Source organism: Lontra canadensis, unplaced genomic scaffold (assembly GCF_010015895.1).
Source record: "Lontra canadensis isolate GAN:19392208 unplaced genomic scaffold, GSC_riverotter_1.0 scaffold907, whole genome shotgun sequence".
NCBI lineage: Eukaryota > Metazoa > Chordata > Mammalia > Carnivora > Mustelidae > Lontra > Lontra canadensis.
Window position 1 is genome coordinate 1 of NW_022631891.1, and position 21898 is coordinate 21898.

At 49.0% G+C, this 21898-nt stretch overlaps 1 protein-coding gene across 2 annotated transcripts; it reads right to left on the reverse strand.

Annotated features, from left to right (window-relative positions):
- Window positions 1-6011: 6011 nt before the first annotated feature.
- Window positions 6012-15293, reverse strand: LOC116863326 (breakpoint cluster region protein-like). Of its 2 annotated transcripts, none has more exons than XM_032850803.1 (2): window positions 13953-15293; window positions 6012-6287 (listed from the first exon to the last, which is right to left on the reverse strand). In XM_032850803.1, exons 1-2 carry the CDS (start codon window positions 14998-15000, stop codon window positions 6031-6033), a joined length of 1305 nt encoding a protein of 434 aa, XP_032706694.1. In that variant the 5' UTR covers window positions 15001-15293; the 3' UTR covers window positions 6012-6030. The 2 variants fall into 2 exon arrangements, with proteins under 2 accessions (XP_032706694.1, XP_032706695.1); XM_032850804.1 differs by lacking the exon at window positions 6012-6287 and adding an exon at window positions 11618-12546.
- Between the last annotated feature and the right edge of the window lie 6605 nt (window positions 15294-21898).

The window sequence follows — 21898 nt, forward strand, 5'->3', positions numbered from 1 at the left end:
CTCTCTCTCTGCCTGCCTCTCTGCCTGCTTGTGATCTCTCTGTCAAATAAATAAATAAAATCTTTTAAAAAAAAAATAAATAAAAAAAAAATAAAAAGAGTTAGTGGTGGGTTGTACTAGAGTAACTTTGGCCCCAGAAAGAGCTGGGTTCCAATCCTGGCTCTGTCCCTTATTAGCTATGTGACATGGGCATGTGACTCAGTGTTTCTAGACTTATTAAGTAGAGACTGGGAATAATAATACTCAGTCTCATGGACGATAAAGTAAGTGTAATATATACTTCTAATGAACTCTACATGGCAAAACCATTTCATTACAGTCAGGTGTTCCCAAATTACAGGCTGACAATTTCAAACTTCTGCTTACACATTTGTTCTTTATGATTTGAAATAACGTGTAGGTGGTGAGCAGGTTTGCCACTGTTGGCCCCCAAAGTCTAATTAACACACAAAGGTCTCGGAAAATTACACTGCACTTCCGAAGCTTTTCTGAGCGGCACCCTATTGTGCAAAATCCCCAAGAAAATCACATTTATCAGAGATCTGAGCAATCAGACATTGAGGCCTTCCACCCTCACAAATAAAGTTAATATACCACCAGATCAATGACACTGTGGAGAAGGTAGATTTCCATGGTTTTTAATTCTAGTATCCTTTACACAATGTTACTGATTTCATGATTTTGCACCTGGAACAATAGCCCACGCTGTGATGGCTTGTTCCCTCCCTTGGCACAGACATCAAGTCTGGTGATGCACATTTGGTTTCATTTTGGGGTTCCTATTTTTGGTTGCCATGGCTGGTTGTTTACCAGGATATGCTCATGAGATGAGCACCCAATAACAGTCTCAACCATTAAGACTCAGACTTTGTAGGGAGTAGATATTCCGCGTATGTCTTTGTAGTTTGTTTTTAGAGAGAGAGAGCACTCCCACACGGCCTCAGACAAGGAAAGACATCAAAGCCTTTGCGGGACCTCTCATGTCTGTCGATACATATATTTTTCTTGCTGCTTTTGCTCTGTATCCTCTGTAAAACAATCTCAGCCGTGAGTATAATCTGTTATGAAGTCTTATAAATCCTTCTAGCAAATCACTTAACAAAACAGTGGTGAAACAACTGAGCCATTTCTCACACTGTTGTTCACATTTTTGAGACCCACCTTCTGATAGAGACCCGTAAACAGCTGTGGCTACTGCTTGGTCTCAGTGAGAAGGGAACACAGAGGTTTGTTTTGGTTTGTTTTGTTTTAGTGCAGGTTCAGGGTGGAGCCTGAGAGCCTGCATTTCCTTTGTTCTTCTCCTTTCTTTTTAAAGTAAGCTCCATGCCCAACATGTGGCTTGAACTCATGACTCTGACATTAAAAGTCACACGCTCGCGGGCCTCGCCAGCCAGGTACCCTAGGAACTTAGAGGCTTTGAGGAAAATACTTTGATCTGAAGCTCCAAGGAACCATTCTTCTTTATGAATGTAAGTCAGATATTTGCATTTGTCAGGACAAGCTAGTAATGCTGCCGTGACAAAGAGCACCAGACATTTCAGGGGCTTAAAATACAATGGTTTGGGGTGCCTGGGTGGCTCAGTGGGTAAAGCCTCTGCCTTCGGCTCAGGTCATGATCCCAGGGTTCTGGGATTGAGCCCCGCATCGGGCTCTCTACTCAGCCGGGAGCCTGCTTCCTCCTCTCTCTCTGCCTACCTCTCTGCCTGCTTGTGATCTCTGCCTGTCAAAAAAATAAATAAAATTTTTTAAAAAATTAAAATAAAATGACAACAGTTCATTTTTTACTCTAGTACCTGTCCACTGAGGACTGACTAGGAGCTCTGCTCTGCTCTGCCCTCCCTCTAGGAGCCAGGCCCACTGAACAGACACCAGCAGCAAAGGGAAAAGAGGTCTCATACCAGCATTAACTGCTCTGGGGCAGAAGCTGCCCACATCACTTCCATTCAAACTCACTGGTTAGAACTAGGCAACGGTCTCCACCCAAGTTCAAGGGAACCAGGAATGTAATCCTACCTACCATGCTCCTAGAAAGCAAGGGGGAATCCAAATATTTAGTTTACAGTTCTAACAACTAGCACAGGTCTCCATTAGTTGGCCAGATTTGAAGTATTATCCTTTCTCTGTATTGTCCACCTTCAGGAAACAACACCCTCCCATTAGGAAAAGGGGCACAAACATGGCAGATTCTGAACTGGTGGGCAGGAGACAGGATAGTAAGCTAGAAAGGCACGTGGCAACATCTCCTGGGGGCATATGAAGTTTGAAAATGGCTTCAGGAAGGGATGCCTGGGTAGCTCACTTGGTTAAGTGTCTACCTTTGCATAGGGTCGTGATCCCAAGGTCCTAGGATTGAGTCCCACATTGGAATCCTTGCTCAGCGCAGAGCCTGCTTCTCCCTCTGCCTGCTGTTCCCTCTGCTTGTGCTCACTCTCTCTGACAAATAAATAAAATCTTTTTAAAAAGTTAAAAAAAAGAATGGTTTCAGGAAGAAGAAAACCACAGCCCTTGAGAATAATGGCTCTGGAATAGGTCTTATCAATTGGTCTTACTGGTCCCCAAAAAAGAGAAGGGAGAGGAAGAGATGAAGATAAAAGCAAAGAAAGGGTGTCTGGGTGGTTCAGTCAGATAAGCATCTGCCTTCAGCTCAGGTCACGATCCCAGGGTCCTGGGATGGAGTCCCACGTTGGTCTCCCTGCTCCACCAGGAGTCTACTTCTCTCTCTGCCCCTTCCCCCACTCACTCTCTCTCTCTCAAATAAATTAAATCTTTAAAACAAAGAAACAAAACCCTGAATACAATACACCAGCATTGTGCTGGGGCAGGGAGACTAGAATTTTAAAAAGTAGTCCTTTTCTTTCTTTTTTTTTTTTTTTAAGATTTTATTTTTTTATTTGACAGAGATCACAAGTAGGCAGAGAGGCGGGCAGAGAGAGGGAAGCAGGCTCCCCACCAAGCAGAGAGCCCAATGAGGGGCCCGATGTGGGGCCCAATCCTAGGACCCTATGTGGGGCCCAATCCTAGGACCCTGAGACCATGACCCGATCCAAAGGCAGAGGCTTAACCCACTGAGCCACCCAGGCCCCCCAAAAGTAGTCCTTTTCTAAAACCCCTACACTTTAAGGGCTTAGAATCCAGTGGGGGAAGACAGAGAGGCAAACCTTTTTAAACCGTATTAGAATTGCTCAAATGAGTAAATGTACAAAGTGCAAGGAATAACTGTGTGACTAACACTAGGCTGGTTTTCCAAAAGCCAATCACAGTCTCCTTCTCTCCTTAATCATGTTTACAACAGAGGCTGAAGAGCTGAAATCCTGCTCCCCCAGCCCTCTTTGCAGCTATAATGATGGCCATGTAATGCTGGCCAATAGCATGAAAGCAGCAGTTGCTAGGTAGGGCTTGGGGGGAAAGCTTTTTAAAGAGACCGCCAGTATGATCGCTACAGTCCTTTGCAACTTACTCCCTTTCTGAAACAGAAGCACACATCTGGTGATGCAGTAGATTTCTTTTTTTTTTTTTAACCCTGAGGCAACAAGCAGGAGGACAAATACATTTCTGCTACATGATGGGGAAAATCTGGGCCCCTGACCACACTGCTCAGCCATCCCAGAAAGCCTGCCTCTGGAGTTCTCACTACTGGAGGAAAACAAATCACTATCTGGTTAAGTCATTGTGTGTTTCTATTGCCATTAACAAATTATCACAAGTTTTGTGACTTAAAACAATACCAGTGTATTGTCTATAGGGGAGAAATCCAACAGGGTCTGATACTTGGCTAAAATCAAGCTGCTGGCAGGGCTGGGTTCCTCTCCAGAGCTCTAGAAGATAACTAGTTCCCTGGCCTTTCCCAGCTTCTAGAGGCTGCTCATACTGCTTGGCTCAAGGGCCTCTTCCTTCCTCTTCAAAGCTGGCAACAGTGAGTTGAGTCCTTTACATATTGCATCATTCTGACCTCTTCTACCTCCTTCTTCCATTTTTTAAAAAAGATTTTATTTATTTATTTGACAGACAGAGATCACAAGTAGGCAGAGAGGCAGGCAGAGAGAGAGGAGGAAGCAGGCTCCCTGTGGAGCAGAGAGCCTGATGCTGGGCTCGATCCTGAGACCCTGAGACCATGACCTGAGCTGAAGGAAGAGGCTTAACCCACCGAGCCACCCAGGCGCCCCTCTTTCTTCCATTTTTGAGACCTTCATTACTACTTTGCGCCCACCTGGATAATCCAGAATAATTTCCCCATGTCAAGGTCCTTAATTTTTTTTTTTTTTTTTTTTTTGAGAGAGACAGAGCGTGCCTGAGTTGTGGGAGGGGTAGAGGGAGAGAGAGAATCTCAAGCAGACTCCATGCTGAGTGTGGAGCCAGACGTGGGGCTCAATCTCACGACCCTGAGATCATGACCTGAGCTAAAATCAAGAGCGGAATGCTTAACCAACTGAGCCATGCTGGGGTTTCTCAAGGTCCTTAATTTGATCACATCTGCCAAATTCCTTTTGCCCTGTAAGGTAACATAGGTTCTGGGGATTGGGACCTGAACATTATTTGAGGGTCCATTCTTCTGCCTACCACAGTCACTACAGCTGTTTTGTCTTATCTGCAGCCAAGTGTACTATTGACACCCAGCTCTCAGATCTACTGGGGAAAGCAGGGGAGGCTTTACAGATCAAGTAGCCTCCTGGCTGAGACCTGAGAATGAACAGTCATTTGTCATACGGGCAAATACAGAAAGGGCTTTCCAGGGAAAGGGTGTAGCCCATACGGGGAAACAAGTATGCAAGGTATGTTTGCAAACTACAAGCAGTTCCGTATTGCTGGAGTTTGTAAAGTGTCTGCCTGTATGGGGTTGGGGAGGGCGGAGAGGAGGGTGGACTGGATCACAAATGGCTAGGTACATTTGCATCTAAGAAGCTAGGACTTTACTTTGTAGGTGACAAAGTGTCATTGAATAATGCAAGCAGGGGGTGCACAATTAGAGTTAGGGGTGAGAGCACGCCAGTTGGCTTTCATGTGGAAGACAGCCAGGGCTGGAGGCAGAACTATCCATGCACTGGTTTCTGTCAGGGGCAATGTAGATATTCCTGAGCATTGTCTGAGCACCTCCTGTATGTGCTGTGACATTTTGGGGTTACCAAGGTGAATAAGACACGGGTCAGAGCAAGGGTGCCTCTCACCCTGCCACCCACAACCCTAGGGCAGGACTGGCAGGTCTCATGGTACTCAAGTTGGGGGTGTTCTGCCCCCCCCCCCGAGCCAAGTCCAGGAAACACAGACAAGGTGGGGTGCGGCCCAGGGGAACTCAAAGGGGCACCAGTACCATCGGCAATGAAAACAGTGAAAACAACTGAAAAGCCAGATGGCCCTTTTCTGCCCCTATCTCACCCAAACGCGCCCTGATGTTCCCCCCAAACCGGGCCTAGTTATTTTTATTTTTAAAGATTTTATTTATTTGAGAGAGAGAGAGAGCAGGAGAAGTGGAGGGTCAGAGGGAGAAGCAGACTCCCTGCTGAGCAGGGAGCCCGATGCGGGACTCGATCCTGGGACTCCAGGATCATGACCTGAGCTGAAGGCAGTTGCTCAACCAACTGAGCCACCCAGGCGCCTGGGCCTAGTTATTTTAAATCACTGCATGTGGTGAGTGAGAAGAGGAACTGGTGTGGTCACAGGTGAAGCCTAGGTAGGACTCAGACACCTTCACCCCCCTCCCCAGCCGCCTGATGGAAACAGTCTGACATTAGAGATGACACACGGTCGCCTAACTTTGTGAATACACTAAAAACTCATGACTGTACACTTTAAAAGGGTGTTTTATCCGATGTGAATTATCTCCCTAGAAGAAGAATTAATTTTTTAAGCAGAAGAAAAAAATAACCTCACCCCTGAGCCCTAAGGGAACCTAGGCTTGTGAGGTCACTGGTCAGAGCCTCGGGTTCCTCCACTGCCAAATGAGAGGAGTGGTAAAGAACAGTCGGCTGCTCTGAGTTTTCTATGTGATCGTGCAGGTTAAACACTTAACACGCAGGCAGCAGTTGCTAAACATATTCATGTTCGTCTCCTCCCAAGTGCCAATGAAATTTTTAAAACAATCATTTTCTCAGCAGCCCCAAGATGTGACATAAGCTCTAGGCAAGCTCCCTTCAGACGGTCCCGGCTCCGGCAGACGAGAGCAAGGCTCCGACGGGAAGACAGCCACAGGCACGGATGCCCAAGCTCCCCGCAGCGCCCGCAGGCTGGGTCTGCAGCTGTGCAGCGCAGAGATGAGAGCGAGACTCGCGCGGCACAAATACAGCTACGCGGAGCTGTGGTAGAGAAAGGAGGCGCAGAGATTTGTGCTCATAATTCTAGTTTGATATACAAACTCCTGGGGTTTCCAAAATAGCCACGCCCACCCCAGCCCCTGGACAAGTCCACGTGACTACAACGCGGCCCTGATGTTTAGTGATGACCCGCGCCCCACGCTGCTCCTCATTCTGGCTCCTCCAAACCACAATGATGCGGAAACAGGCCTTACATAGACGGAATTTTCCAGCCCTGTACCCAGGCAGGGGATTTGTGTTTTCCCGAACTTCCCATTTGTGAGATTCCAAAATCAACCAGGGACTTATCAAGTGCCTGGCCCGCGCCCAACCCTGTGAAGGGTACAGCGGGGGGAGAAAAAAAGAAGCATAAGCCCGGGTCCTGCTCCCAAGCAGCCGAGCTAACCTCTGAGCTGGAAAGCAACCCTTCACGGTAAACATATAAAAGCCTTTGTGCCTTGCACAGAGCAGTGGTTCAGTCATCATTTGTTCATTGGGTCAATGAATTAATAGAGGGCACAATAATAAGACAATTGTGTGAGTGTGGGGCTCACTCTAAGAACCACAAGATGGGTTGGAGTAGTTGTTAAAGGCTTGTGCCAGAGGCTGCTAGCTGCCTACTCAATACCAATTCCTCCATTTTTCCTTGTAACAGAGCCCCTATTTTATTTGAGGTGGCTGTATGCCCAGATAAAATACTACATTTCCCAGCTTTCCTTGTAGCTAGAGGTGGTTCATGAGATTTAAAGAGAAATTTTTAGGAGAGTCTACCAGGAAATTGCCTTAAAAGGCAGACCAACAGTGGCCACTCACTCTTGTGTCCTTCTTCCCTTTCTTCTAATTCTCATCTGAAACATGAGTGTGATGGCTGGATTTACAGCAGCTATTTTGGACCACGAGACAACCTTGAGAGAGAAAAGCTCGAAGACAAAAGAAGCCCAAGTTCCTGATGATTAGGGAGTCACCATACTCTCCCTGGACTGCTTGCTTCTGGCATTCTTTTACTTGAAAGGGAGATAAACCTCTATCTTGCTTAAACTATTTTTGGGGGTTTTGTCATAGGCAGCAAACCCGTCTCAACTAACACAAGTTTCCACGGAAAAGCTGGGCTTTAAAGGAAGGGTTAGTTGGCTTTGTGACTGGGTGGGTGGGGATCGAAGGGCATCTCAAATGCCAGAAAGAGCAAAGGAAATGACACTGGCAGTAATGAGCACTGGCTGAAAGCAAGTGGGTAGAGAATAGGAAATAAAGAGAAGCCAGATGACAGTGTTGTAGATGTCAAGGGGAACAAGGATTGATTAGGGAAGAACCAGGGACCACAAAGGAACAAGAAAGTTTGGGGCGTCTGGGGACCCCAGTCGCATGGGCATCCAACTCTTGGTTCCAGCTCAGGTCATGATCTTGGGGTCGTGAGATTGAGCCCTGTGGCATGGCGGGCTCTGTGCTCATCGAGGAGTCTGCTTCTCTCCCTTTCCTTCTCTGCCCATCGAGGAGTCTGCTTCTCTCCCTTTCCTTCTCTGCCCCACTCCCCACACACGCTCTCCCTCTTTCTCTCCAAAATAAATAGATAAATCTTTAAAAAAGGAAGAAGAAAGCTTGTTTCCCTCCAAAGGAGCAAAACACCTGTGGACCTGAAGGGAGTAAGAAAGGAGAGAAAGAGGCAGAAGAGGCTGGGGGAACTTCATCACATGAAGAAACAGGAGCATGAGCTGTGGCTTGGACTTGGAACAATACCACCACCAAAGTTTATTAAATGCGTATGTGCCTTGCCCTGGGCTATGCACTCTCCACACACTTATCTCATTTATGCTTCATGACACCGTTACGACATATTCCTATCATCACCCACATCTGGCAGACAAGGAGCCTGGGGCTTAGTCAGTGACTTAGCCAGTGTAAGCCTTACCATCCTGTAAGCTGGCTCCCATCCACTCCATTTTTCAGATGAGGAGTGAGTTTGTACCATTATTTCAAAGCCAGGAAAATATGTCAAGATCTTGGTTTTCTTTCTTTTTTTTTAAAAAGAGATTTTATTTATTTATTTGACAGAGACAGACACAGCAAGAGAGAGAGAGAACCCAAGGAGAGGGAGTGGGAGAGGGAGAAGCAGGCTTCCCGATGAGGAGGGAGCCTGATGCGGGGCTCAATCCTAGGACCTGAGCTGAAGGCAGACACTTGATGACTGAGCCACCCAGGATCCTGATTTTCAAACATAAAGATCCAGAACCAAGTATAGAGTCAATTGCTTTGTGAATGCTCTCTTAAGCAGAAGAAAAACAAACAGACAAGGAAAAGATAATGTTGGAGTCTTGGCTGTGTTTCCTACATGTCAAGGAGGAAGGACTTGTTAAACAAACCCACCCCTACTCCCTGGCTGGTTGGTTGAGTGCCCCTGAGGTGCAGATAGTGCTGAGATGGCGGGGGTGAGGGATGGACGGAAGCAAGCATTAAGAAACCAAGCAGGCAGTGATGCAATGTCAAATCTAGTGATAAATGAATCACAGCCAACCAGCGGCTCATGTGTCTCAGAGAGTGTTTTAATATCTCTCCACACCATGGAATGGAAAAAAAAAAATTACTCTATCATAGCTAAGGCTGAAAACTCAATACTTTAAATTAAGTTAGTCAGATACATCCACTGAACATGAGGAATTCTTCCTGGAGCTAAAATCTCATTAGACGCTCGCAAGAAAGGGGGGAAAACAACCCATCGGGTTACAAATGATTTAGGTAACATGAGTACCTAATAGGAAGTGCATTTCCCATGAAGATTAAAAATAAAAAAATCTCTTTTGGCACCCTGGCAGACTCTGGTGGCAGGGCCTCCCCAGTACGGAAATCTAGAATTCTACAGCTGGCCCAGGACAGCCCTAAATGCTGTAAGGTAAAATGCTTGTTAGCCCTAAGTTCAAGCTGATTCTAGCACAAGCTGTTTGACTCTGGGTACATGCCTTTACCTCTCTTGGCCTCAGCACTTTACCTATAAAAGGGCACTAGTAATCACCCCACCCCACCCCCTGCAGCCACCCTGAGATGGCTGGGAGGCTAAAGGAGGGGGCCTACTGCTCCTGTCACCATGACTTTGACAGAACTTACGTCTTTAGAGTTCTCTGCCTCAAATTCTAGGAAAGAAAAGACCACAAGACAATGGAAAGAGCCATGTCCCGACGCATGGGCCCAGCCTTGAGGGTCACAAGTGTGTGACCTTGAGGTTACTTTTATGTCTCCCGAGTTCCGTCTGAAGAGGGGCAGGAGTAGACCTACTCTTGGACCTCTTCCTCTTCTAGACTCCCGAATGTCACTAAGATTCAGATGGACAATCCTTAGGGAAGCTGTTTCTTTATCTAAAAATATACGGTTTCTACCCCAGGAGCCAAAGAGTTAGTGAGAACCATAAAGGCACGTCACGGGGTTTTGCACTCTTGGGCTTTAACACAGACCTTGATAAATTCTTGTTAAATGGAACAGATGAATGATGAACAAATGAATGGATTTCAAGGGCCAGCCAAAACGGAGACCACTTGCCCTCCACCGAGCAGAGTTTAAAGCGAGAAGAAAATGCTGCCAATTTAAAATACTAATGATAATTACTTTGTCATCTGAACTACAACCAGAATATCAGATGAACAGTTCGCCAGTCAAAGGGATGCCTGATGCAGAAAAGCCAACTTTGGGCCTTGCCAGAAGAGTGTACTTTGGGGCACAAGGAGTACAGATGTGACACAGGAGAGTCCACAGGCTCCAGAAAGGATGCAGAAGCCCTGAGAAGGAAATGTCATCCAACCTCTAGGGCAGGAGGGGCACAGAAGCATGTCAACATGAAAGGAAAAATACCAGGCCTCCACATGTTGGCATGCAATTGTGTCTGCCCAAGAGTGCCGCGCTGAAAAGGGGAGCTCTAAAATCCAGCAGGTGGTCTGCTCCCCTGTGAGACCAAGCCCACCCAGGAGCCCCACAGGTGGGCAGCAGCCCTGATGGCTGCAGCAGATGGACTGGAGTCTTCTGGGGACTTCAGCAACAAAGAAAATAATAATAACGCACACGGGGTGCCTGGGTGGCTCAGTAGGTTAAGTGTCTGCATTCAGCTAAGGTCATGATCCCGGGGTCCTGGGATCCATGCCCGCAGGCTCCCTGCTCAGTGGAGAGCCTGCTTCTCCCTCTCCCTCTGCTGCTCCCCCTGCTTGTGCTGGCTCTCTCTCTCTCTTGCTCTCTCTTTGTCAAATAAATAAATAAAATCTTTAAAAAGAAAGATTTAAAGAGAAAAAAAAAAGAACAGGCATTCTAACTTATACTCAGGTTTGGCTACTATGTGTAAAAACAGATCCAAATGTGTCTTTGTATGGGAATCTACCTCTCATAAGAGAAAATGGTCCTTTTCCAAGGAGGGGGGCATCTCTGCCCCTCGGCATAAATGTGGCTCTCCCATGGCTCTCTCTCCTTAAGACCTCAAGACTGAATGGCCCAATAAAACCCAACCTTCAGTTGAGGATCTCCGAATACAAATAATGGGCACGACTGCCGGGGAAGAAGGAGAAACATGAGGGTCAAGCTAGCAAGAGAGCCTCATGAGCCAAGCCTCGGCCCTGGGTCCCGCCCCGCTCCCGGGTTTCTAGAAAGAGCCATAGCAAAGCTGGGGAAAAAAAAAAAAACAAAACCCAAAACACATGCATCATAGAAAACCAAACTATCTGTGATTCAGAATGGTCTGGGAATGAGAATCTTTAAAGCATCAACTCAAAGAAAATGACCTGTAGTCACGGTTAAACACTGTGGGTGCCTACTTTGTGTTAAGAGTCCTTTAGAAACAAAATCCCACTTATTACTCATATTAACAATTTGATGTAAGCCGTGTTTATTAGTCTCATTTTACAGATGAAGAAACTGATACACAGAAAATTCAAATAACTTCTCCCAAGAGAAGTTCACACAAGCAGTCTAGCTTCAAAGCCCATAGTCTTTATCAGCATTTTCAAACCTTTCTCTCTAATCGAGAGCAAGAAATACATTCTACATCGTGACCCAATATACACTCACACATTTATACATAATTGAAACAAAGTTTGAAAACAGAAAATACCATTACCATGGGCAATTCACTGCCATGTTTCCTCTTCTATTCCATCCTATTAAAAAATATATCACTTGGACACCTGGGTGGCTCGATCGGTTAAGCATTTGCCTTTGGCTCAGGTCATGATCCCAGGGTCCTCAGACTGAGTCCCGCATTGGGCTCCCTGCTCAGCAGGGAGTCTGCTTCTCCCTCTGCCCCCCTACCCTGTGAGCTCTCTCTCTTTGTCTCAAAAATAAATAAAATCTTAAAAAAATATGTATCGCTCAACAACTATTTATGAAATACCTACTATGTGTTAGACACTGTTCTAGGCTTTGTGGCTATGTCATTGGATAAAAAGTTAAAAATCCTTGCCCTTTTGGACCTTGCATTTACTGGAAAGAGAGTGAATAAGATCAACACGCAAAATCATAATATCTGAAGCAGTAATCTGGTCAGTGCTAAGGAGAAAATAAAGCAGGGATAGCCAAGAGTGAGAGGAAAGCCTCTCCATGCTTTCATTCCCCCCCCTACACAAATTTCAGTGGGCTGTCACCCACCAGGTGAAAACCCCTGCCCTTAATCCATCCACCCTGGGGACTCTATGTATGCCTGACAGCTCTTTCTCCTAGACCGTGTGCACATGTACGCGTTATGGGATTGCGTGCACTGTGCATACGTGTATAGGCATGCATGTACATGCATGCAGTCACTTCCTCACAGGCGAGGTTTTGGAGACAGGGCCCCAACAAACAGCTGTCCAGGGGTTCCATCCACAAGCCTGACCTGCAGAGGGGGTCCTGGAGTGCGGCCTAGAATATCAGCCCAAGCACACTAGGCAAAGCCAGCAAGTGCCAGACACGTGACTGGGCCTGAGTATTTAATCCAGAGAAATCAGAATCTTTTTATCATTGGTCCACCCAGAGCGGGCACCTTTTTGAAATTCGTTAGGCCAGAGGGAATGCTAACTCCTAATCTGCATCAAGATGATCTTTGTGCAAGAATGCCCTTAGGGAGAGAAGAGACAGCAAACAGAAATAAAAATAACTTCCTGGGGAAAATGCAGTGCATGGGGCATACCTGAAGGGGTGATTGATATGGGTCTCCCGGAACATGGGATTGGAGCCAGCTCTGAAGCAGCCCTGGGCCACTTGGGTAGCTGCCATTCGGTATCTGGAACTTGGCACTAGAATGAAATCTTCAGACTCTTCCCTTAAGTTAAAGGGGCACATAAAAATGTTACTAGCATGGGCAGCTAAAGCATTACCTATGGGAAAAGCAGCCAATCTCTGCTAATGAATAAGTGTAATTGATCACAACAGATGACTTGATGGACCTTCCAAATGTGCTTTTAGCAAAGTGGACAGTTTTTCATTCAAATGCAAACTCACCCAGATAAGATCTAATAATGGAGATTTTGGAACAATCCCAGCATCAGTGATTTCTTTCTTTCTTTCTTTTTTTTTTTTTTTCTCCTTCACTGAGCAAGAAAGCATCTTAAGTTCCTGATTACGATTTGACCCAACCAGACATCAGTTTAAGCTTTCCCTATGACTGAAGAGATCCTGAGGGTTCCAGGGGCAGCAAAATAGCAGTCACTGGCCATCCTCACGTCCCTATCTGTCCTTTCTTCCTCAGCCCCACTCCCACTCCCTGACATATGAGGAGTTGGGTGGTGGAGAGACATTCAGTACAATGCAGTTATCCATTTATTCAAGAAATATTTAGTGAGCACTTACCATGTGCAAGGCACCATACTGACTGCCACAAGGGGATTCAAAGATGGCTAGGACTGGGTCCTGTCCTCAAAACAGAGGGCAGATGTCCAGGGAAACAACAAATGACAGAAGCCCCGCGTAGGATTTCAACTCACTTCAACATACACTTAATCTTTCTGAACTTCAGCTTTCTCCTTTGTCAAACTAAGACACTGTATTAGACATGATCTCTGGGCACCAGGCCAGCTTGAAAACTATGATTCAATGCCCTCCCCTTCCCACTCAGGCTCCAGGAAGCTGAGAGATCAGGTGCAGCCTTCTAGGAAGGGGACAGCCAGCAAAGGGAGGGGACAGCAAGGATTATGGACCTTTCCCTGAGTGAGAGGGTGTTGCCATTTGGCCAGAACACAAGACACAGGCTCTCAGAAGGTAAGAGATAAGTCGGGAAAATAACGTGCAAGATTTAAACTTTCACATCAAGGGATCTGGGGGAAAATGGGGAGCCACTGTAGTTTGTGTAGAGAAAGGTACTATCCCGTGGTGCAAAGGAATATGATCGACCTGTGGAAGAGGAGCTGGAGGGGGACGGACGGTGATGTTATTACCACAGAGCATGAGGGCCGAGGCCTGAAATGAAAGAGTCCTCCCATGGTCTAGCCAGGCACACCATTCCCTCACCCCCTGGCATCGCCATACTGCTTATTTTCATAAACTCGCCCGAGGCGAAATCATGTTACACAATCTTTTTTTTTCCCCCAATTCTACAAGTGGTTTCAAGGTAAACAGATGTCATCTCCCTTCTTCCCAAGCGCCCGAGGTTAAACGGGACCAACAAGAGGAGTCAGGGACCGGTGCGGGAAGGGGCCAGGAGCCCCCGGGATGCGCGAGGGGTGCGCCTACCTGCAGAGAAGCCGTCCTCGTGGTCCGAGCTGTTGCGGCTGCAGTCACTGCCCCTCTCTGGAGAGCTGTGGCTGGGCGAGTCCCGCTCCGGCACCCGCAGGAACCTCTTGCGCCGCCACGGGGGGAGGTGCTCGCGAGCCCCACGCCGGGGATGCTCCTCGGCCGCCAGGGGCGAGCTCCGCCCGTCCTTGGCCTCCGCCTCCAGCTGCTCCAGGTCGCGGCTCCGGCGCTGCTGCCGCCGGCCCCCGGGGATCAGGTGCATCCAGCGATGGGGGCTGCCCGCCCGCGCCGGCTTTTCGGCCTCATCGCGGGCTCCGAGCCGGCAGGGGCCCACGAGCAAGTGGCCGAGGACGAATTTCTCGTTCAAATCCACCATCTCGAAGTCGTGGTCACTGCTGTTGCCCCCATCCTCCGCGACCGAGGCGTCCGGCTCGCCCTCCTCCGAGCCCCGCCCCGCGCGGGTCCCGGAGGGCAGCTCCTCTCCCTGGGCGCTGGGGACTGTGTCATCGTCGCCGGGGGGCGCGTGGTCCTCCTGGGACCTGAAAAGGAGGCGAGGCTGCACCAGCTGCCCTTGGATGGCGGCAGTCAGGCTGCGCACCGCGCCCCCGGCCCCCGCCGGCCCGGGCCAGGTGGGAAGGTCCGGGCACGCGTAGGGAGGAGCCTCGGCCTTCTCGGCCGCCTCCGGGTCCCCGCGCCAGGGGCCTGCGGGGTCTCCGCCGCCGCCCGCGGCGCCCTGCTTCTCGCGCGGTGGCGGCGTCCGCTCCGGCCCGGCCGGCGCCGGCTCCTCCGCCCAAGCTCCCGGCCGGTCGCCGTCTCCGCCCTCCGAGCGCCCGCAGCAGAGGTCCCGCTTCTCCGCGGCCAGGGCCGCCTGCAGGTAGGAGACTTTGAACTTCTCCTCCGCCAACACCTGTTGCAGCCGCTTCAGGTTGAGTTTGCAGCGCTCCAGCTCCCGCTCCATGTCCAGCACCGAGTCCAGCCGCATGACGGGGGCCTTCTCCCCGGGGAACTCGGCCTGCCAGTGGCGCTCGAAGTCCTGAGGGTCCCACATGGCGGCCGCCCCTTCGGGCCTCCCGGGCCCGGCTCCGCCGCGCGCAGCGGGCTGGGGTCGCGCCGGGCTGTTCCCGGAAGCCCGCGCTGGCGCAGTCGCCTGCCCTTCACTTCAGCCCCTGAAGAAAATAGGAGAAAAAATAAAAGTTTTTCCCCTTCCGCCCTTGGGCCTTTTTTTTTTTTCCCCCTTCTTCTGGGTTTCGCCTCCCTGACGTAAGCGGCCACCCGCGGCGGAGGCGGGCGTCCGGGGGCCCTGGGCCCGCCCTGGGCCGGACGCGCAGAGCCCACGGTCTGCAGTTCGTCTGCAGTTCCCGCCGCCCGGCCCAGGGCGCCCGGCGGGCTCCGGGCTGCTGGAGAGCCGCGGCGGGGGCGGAGCCTCGGTGGCTCCGGGTCGCCTACCCCCGCCCCGAGGCTGGCGCGCCTCGGAGCGGCGCCCGCGACACTCCAGCTGACCACCGTAGGCCGGGCTCGCACCTTCCCCGCCGCCTGCGCTGCGCCGCTCCCGCAGCAGCGCGCCGTCCGCGGCGGCTCCCTGAATCCGAGCGCGGGGCCGCGCGGCCGGGGGAGGCGGGAGCCCGGGTGAGGGAGCGCGCGGGGGCGCCCCGGGCTCCCGGCCAACCGCCCGCCCCCCCGGCTCTCCGCGGCCTCGTCTGCCCAGAGCCGGCACCGCGCCTGGGACCTGGAGGGAGAAGGGGCGGGGAAAGGCGAGGTGGCGCGGCGGCGAGGACAGGTGTCAGAGGGAGCGGTCTGCCGCCCGGCGGGGTTATCCCTACCCAGGATTTATTGAGCGCCTTGAACTAACGTGACCAGGATAACAGAGCTGTTCAGTCCAGAACGGCGGAGTGAACTTTGGTTTTTGCGAGTCCCTTTTCATGCGCTCTCTCCAGTGTTCACTGGAGCTTTTCCGGGGGAGAAATGGACAAGGGGTACAGACAGCTCCAAGAGGCTCTGCTAGAGGCTCCTGTGACTTCAAAGCTGAGCGTACTCCCGCCTGACCGAATCAAACCATGGCAGCAGGAGCCTTAGACACGTGGGCATCTAAGACGGCCCTCCAATTCCACCTCCTCTTTGTGGCCTCACACAGTTCCCCTAGGGAGGATAAGAAAAGAGGAGCTGGGGACAGGTGCCTGGGCGCTCGCGGTGGAGTGCATGGGGGGCTTCTGCTTTGCTTCCCCTCTGCATGTGGCTGCAAAGCACTTTGCTCTTCCTTTTTACAGGGTTTCGGCTGAGGCCACAGTGTCCGCAGAGAGGGATCCTGATCAACTGTCTCGTGCTTGCTGCAACGGGGGAGCCTTATTGGTGATTCATGTTTCCTTCATTTTAAAGATGAGGAAATTGATATTCTAAGAGACTGGAAATTCTTCCTGCCCTTTGGGGCCTAGAGCTAAGCTCAGCAACCCTTTTCCTCTAGCCACCTGCCATTAGCTTCTCACCTGAACTGTCTGAACAGGCTAGCCTACCCCCACTCCTCAATCCCTTTCAGCCCATCCCTCAACATTGGCTCTTGCAAAGATACTGGGAAGACTTTTTTTTTTTAGCCACAAATGGCTTAGTGCCATGCTTTTGCTCAAAACCTTTCCTTGGCTCCTCATTACCTACAGGATGGTGCCTAGTCGCTGCAGGACATAGGAGGTCCTCCCACACATGGTCCCGGTCGGGCCCACCTCTATAGCTTTTTCCTATGCTTTAGACTTAACAACTCCACACTGTCCTCAAAGATGTCTCCCTCTTTCCGAGTGACCATTCCTCCTCCTTGGAACTCCCATCCCTACACACAGGCATAACTCCCTGCTGCCTAGGGGATTCCAACTGAGAAGACTTTTTGCCGCGCACCCCCCCCCCACCTTTGTGCCACCACTGCATCTCTTCCGCATCTTTATCTTTGCCCTTGCTCCAATCTATTATAACTATTAGTGACATCTTTTGTTTCCTCTACTTGTAGAGCCTTCAAAGACAGGTTTGTATCTTTTCCACTTTTTGTATTCTTTCTGCTTCTTGCAGAGGGTGGTAGAGATAACTGATCATTGTTGAATGAAAGAAATGAATGAATGAATGAATGAATGAGCAGGAAGATGAATGAATTTCCACCTTGTGGCTCCTGCTCAGCTTCTCCAGTTGTGAATCACTTCAGACTAGGAGCAGATGTGCTTCCCACAGAGGCTTCTCAACTCTAGAATTTCCTTCCCTGACAAAGTCTGTGTTTACTCATTTTCCTAATATCCTTTCTTCCTTCTTTCTCTTAAAAAAAAAAAAATGGTGTGGTAGTGGCATGACTCATCATAGTGTTTGTCTTGTGCCAAACTGAAGGAATGAGCATGTTTTAAAATAAATTAATTGAGGGGCGCCTGGGTGGCTCAGTGGGTTAAAGCCTCTGCCTTCGGCTCAGGTCATGATCCCAGGGTCCTGTGATCGAGCCCTGCATCGGGCTCTCTGCTTCGTGGAGAGCCTGCTTCCTCCTCTTTCTGCCTGCCTCCCTGCCTACTTGTGATCTCTCTCTCTCTGTCAAATAAATAAATAAAATCTAAAAATTAATTAATTAATTAATTGAGTAGTCCCCAGTTTGAGTGATTTCTCCATCCTTCATCTAGTTCCTCAAGCTGCTTTCTGTCCCACCTTAGGTTCATATTCTCTCCCTACCGCCCCAGAGGCTGCCACAGTCTCTTTTGTCCACTGGGAAGGACTGAGGAGCTCCCCATGCCTACAGAGAGCCAGGGCAGGGGTAGTCCATCGAACAGAGTCCACAAACATCTTGGCTTCTGTTAAAATTTCAGAATGGGAGAGAAATGCTGCATAGTAAGAATGGATGGTCCCAGTCAACAGCATATTGATTGGAAGATGTTTCGATATGTACATTTAAATGCACAAAGGAAAAAAAAAAAACCCTGTAAGTTACTACAAGCATCAATTTCTGAATTTGTAAATTTCCTAGGAGGCTAGTTTCAACTCTGTCCTTTAATTAAAACAGCAGTATGATTCCCTTTTGGTCCAAGGAAGTTATTACTAATACCACTAATTTTTTCCACGAGGACCAATATAGCTGGAAATGCCAGCATACATCTTCTGTAAACAGATCCCAGGAGCAACCTTCATTGTCTCTAGCTGGTGGATAGTTCAGCTTTATTACTTGGCTTTGGGTCATCATGGGGGCAGGGGTAGAGTGGCTGACATTTATTGAATCCATACCTCTAGTTGCCATACATCTTTGATCTCATCTAATTCCTCACAACCACCCTGTAAAAAAGGTATTATTGTTGCTACTTCAGAGAGAGAGAGAGAAATAGAAGATCAAAGAGGTTGGAAGCCACACAGCTAGTCTACTGGATTCTAAAGCCCAGTGGATTTGCAAGGGGTTGGTCCAGGTGCATCTGTCATTAGCGTTCATTCATTCAATAAATATATCTACTGAGCCCCTGTAGGAGCGTCTATGTGGTGCAGTCCATTAAGCATCCAGCTCTTGGTTTTGGCTGAAGTCATGATCTTGGGGTTGTGAGATCGAACCGGGCATGGGACTCTGCTTTCAGCAGGGAGTCTGCTTAAGACACTCTCTCCTCTCCCTCTGCCCCCTTCCCCACCTATGCCCTCACTCTAAAATAAATAAATAAATCTTTAAAAAATAGATATTTATTGAACACCTGTTAGATGCTCCAGTCTGGCAAATAAAGTTTAAACTTTGTAACCTGGCATATAAGACTCTTCACAATGGATCCTCTGACCCCAACCTGCTCTTCCAACCCCATTTCCTGAATATTTTCTTCCACTTGCCGCACCCATTCAGTCCCTTAACCTGAGTCTCCCTATGAGCAAATACTTTTTGGGTCTCATGCCATCTCCCTTTGGCCCATCTCAGATTTCTGCTGCAGCTGCAGTGGACACTTCCCATGAGCTGCTGTGCTCTCACTTCAAGCTCCCCCACCCCTATGATTCTGCCACTTTCTGGCCCGGTTTTTTTGTTTTGTTTTGTTTTGTTTTTCCCAAAGTCACAAAGCTCTCAAGGGCATCCCAGATGGAAGCTTCTTCTTCTTCTTTTTTTTTAAGAGTTTATTTATTTATTTGACAGACAGAGATCACAAGTAGGCAGAGAGGCAGGCAGAGAGAGAGAGGGAAACAGGCTCCCTGCTGAGCAGAGAGCCTGATGTGGGGCTTGATCCCAGGACCCTGAGATCATGACCTGAGCCGAAGGCAGAGGCTTTAAATCACTGAGCCACCCAGGTGCCCCCCAGATGGAAGCTTCTAAAGGGGATGGATGTTAATATCCCCAGGGCATCCCAGAGAAGGTGGAAATGAGAGCTGCTTAATAAATGCCCCGGGCTCCCATCTTTGGAGGGCATTTCTGACTCAGTGGTCCAATAGGAATGAGTCCTGGTTCATAGTGGTTCATAGTGGTAACCAATCCATAATGAACTCTCCATTGACTTTCCCTTCTTGTCTGTCTCTCTCACTTCCGCTTTCTGGGATAGTCTCCTGACTAAAATATTTGCACTAGGTCCTTGTGTCCTTCCCTGCTTTCCCTCTCTGTTCTCTCCACTAAGACCCCCTCCAGCCTCCCCATCCCTCCTGCCCCCGTGATATAGCCACACCAGATGCTTCCCCATTTCCCCAGTTACTCCTTGGTCTCGGGGTCTACTTTTGCCAGGCTGCTTCCTCCTCTGCCTGGTGAGAGCCTTTTGCACCTATCAAAGCCCAGCTCACCTGTGACTTTCTCTCTAACGCCTTCCCTTCCCCGGGTCTAGTGAGACATGCTGATCTGCAGAGGGATTTCCCTTGGTTCCAGCACTGGTCACACCACACTGTAATTAATTCCATGGCTCCTTGAGGATATCCTGGCTCTAGCCGGCTGGCATTTCCTCTTCCTCCAGCTGCCAGAGTACTTAATGTGGTTCCAAACAGCCAGAACCTACCACACATCTCCTGAGAAATGATAAATGATGAATGAATGAATGAATGAATGAATGATTAGTACTCCACCTGGACCCTTGAGCCATGATCTTGGGGTTGTGAGATGGAGCTGGGCATGGGACTCTGCTTTCAGCAGGGAGTCTGCTTAAGACACTCTCTCCTCTCCCTCTGCCCCCTTCCCTTATGCGATCTTTTTGTTTGTTTTAAGATTTTTATTTTATTTTTATTTATTTATTTAAATTAACATATAATGTATTATTTGCCCCAGGTCTGTGAATCATCAGGCTTACACACTTCACAGCACTCACCATACACATACCCTCCCGAATGTCCATAACCCAACCACCCTCTCCCTACCCCCATACCCCCGGGCACCCCTCAGTTTGTTTTGTGAGATTAAGAGTCTCTTATGGTTTGTTTCCCTCCCGATTCCGTCTTGTTTCATTTTTTTCCTTCCCTACCCACCAAACCCCCCGCATTGCCTCTCAAATTCCTCATATCAGGGAGATCATATGATAATTGTCTTCCTCTGATTGACTTATTTTGCTCAGCATAATACCCTCTAGTTCCATCCACGTCATTGCAAATGGCAAGATTTCGTTTCTTTTGATGGCTGTATAGTATTCCTTTGTGTATATATACCACATCTTCTTTATCCATTCATCTATTGATGGACATCTAGGTTCTTTCCATAGTGTGGCTATTGTGGACTTTGCTGCTGTAAACATTTGGGTGCATGTGCCCCTTTGGATCACTACATTTGTTTCTTTAGGGTAAATACCCAATAGTGCGATTGCTGGTCGTAGGGTAGCTCTGTTTTCAACTTTTTGAGGAACCTCCATGCTGATTTCCAGAGTGGCTGCACCAGCTTGCATTCCCACAAGATTTTTATTTTGGGGGCACCTGGGTGGCTCAGTCTTTAAGCCTTTGTCTTCAGCTCAGGTCGTGATCCCAGGATCCTGGGATCGAGCCCCATGTCTGGCTCCCTGCTCGGCAAGAAGCCTGCTTCTCCCTCTCCCACTCCCCCTGTTTGTGTTCTCTCTCTCTGTGTGTCTCTCTCTGTCAAATAAATAAATAAAATCTTTTTTAAAAAAGATCACAAGTAGGCAGAGAGGCAGGCAGAGGGTGGGGGGGGAAGCAGGCTCCCCGCTGAGCAGAGGGGCTCAATCCTAGGACCCTGAGATCATGACCTGAGCCGAAGGCAGAGGCTTTAACCCACTGAGCCACCACTCACAGCCAGCCAGGACCCCCTAAAATGTTCCCTCTTGCTCTTTTGCAGTCAATCCCTTTTCCTGACTCCCAGTTCCAAACGACCATAGTTTTCTGTCATTTCTGTCACTAAAGTTTTGCCTTTTCTGGATTTTTTTTTAAGATTTTATTTATAAATTTGACAGAGAGAGATCACAAGTAGGCAGAGAGAGGCAGACAGAGAGAGAGGGGAAAGCAGGCTCCCCGCTGAGCAGAGAGCCTGTTGCGGGGCTTGATCCCAGGATGCTGGGATCATGACCTGAGCCAAAGGCAGAGGCTTAACCCACTGAGCCACCCAGGCGCCCCGCCTTTTCTGGAATTTTCTATGAATGAAGGCAGTTTGTGGTGTTCAGGCTGAGTGCTGAAACTTAGCATAATATGTTTGAGTCTCATCTATGTTGTGTATTTATATTTCATTCCTCCCTTCCCTCTGTCCCCCAGGGTTGAGAATAGGCATTTTAATGTATTTTATCAATTTCAGCCTCTATCATAAGTGCTATGAAGAAGTATTATCATCATCTTGCAGATAAATGGATTCTAGTTTGATGAGATTAAGAGAGTTGGTAAAGGGCGCCTGGGTGGCTCAGTGGGTTAAGCCACTGCCTTCGGCTCAGGTCATGATCTCGGGGTCCTGGGATCGAGTCCCGCGTCGGGCTCTCTGCTCAGCAGGGAGCCTGCTTCTCTCTCTCTCTCTCTCTCTCTGCCTGCCTCTCTTTCTACTTGTGATCTCTCTCTGTCAAATAAATAAATAAATA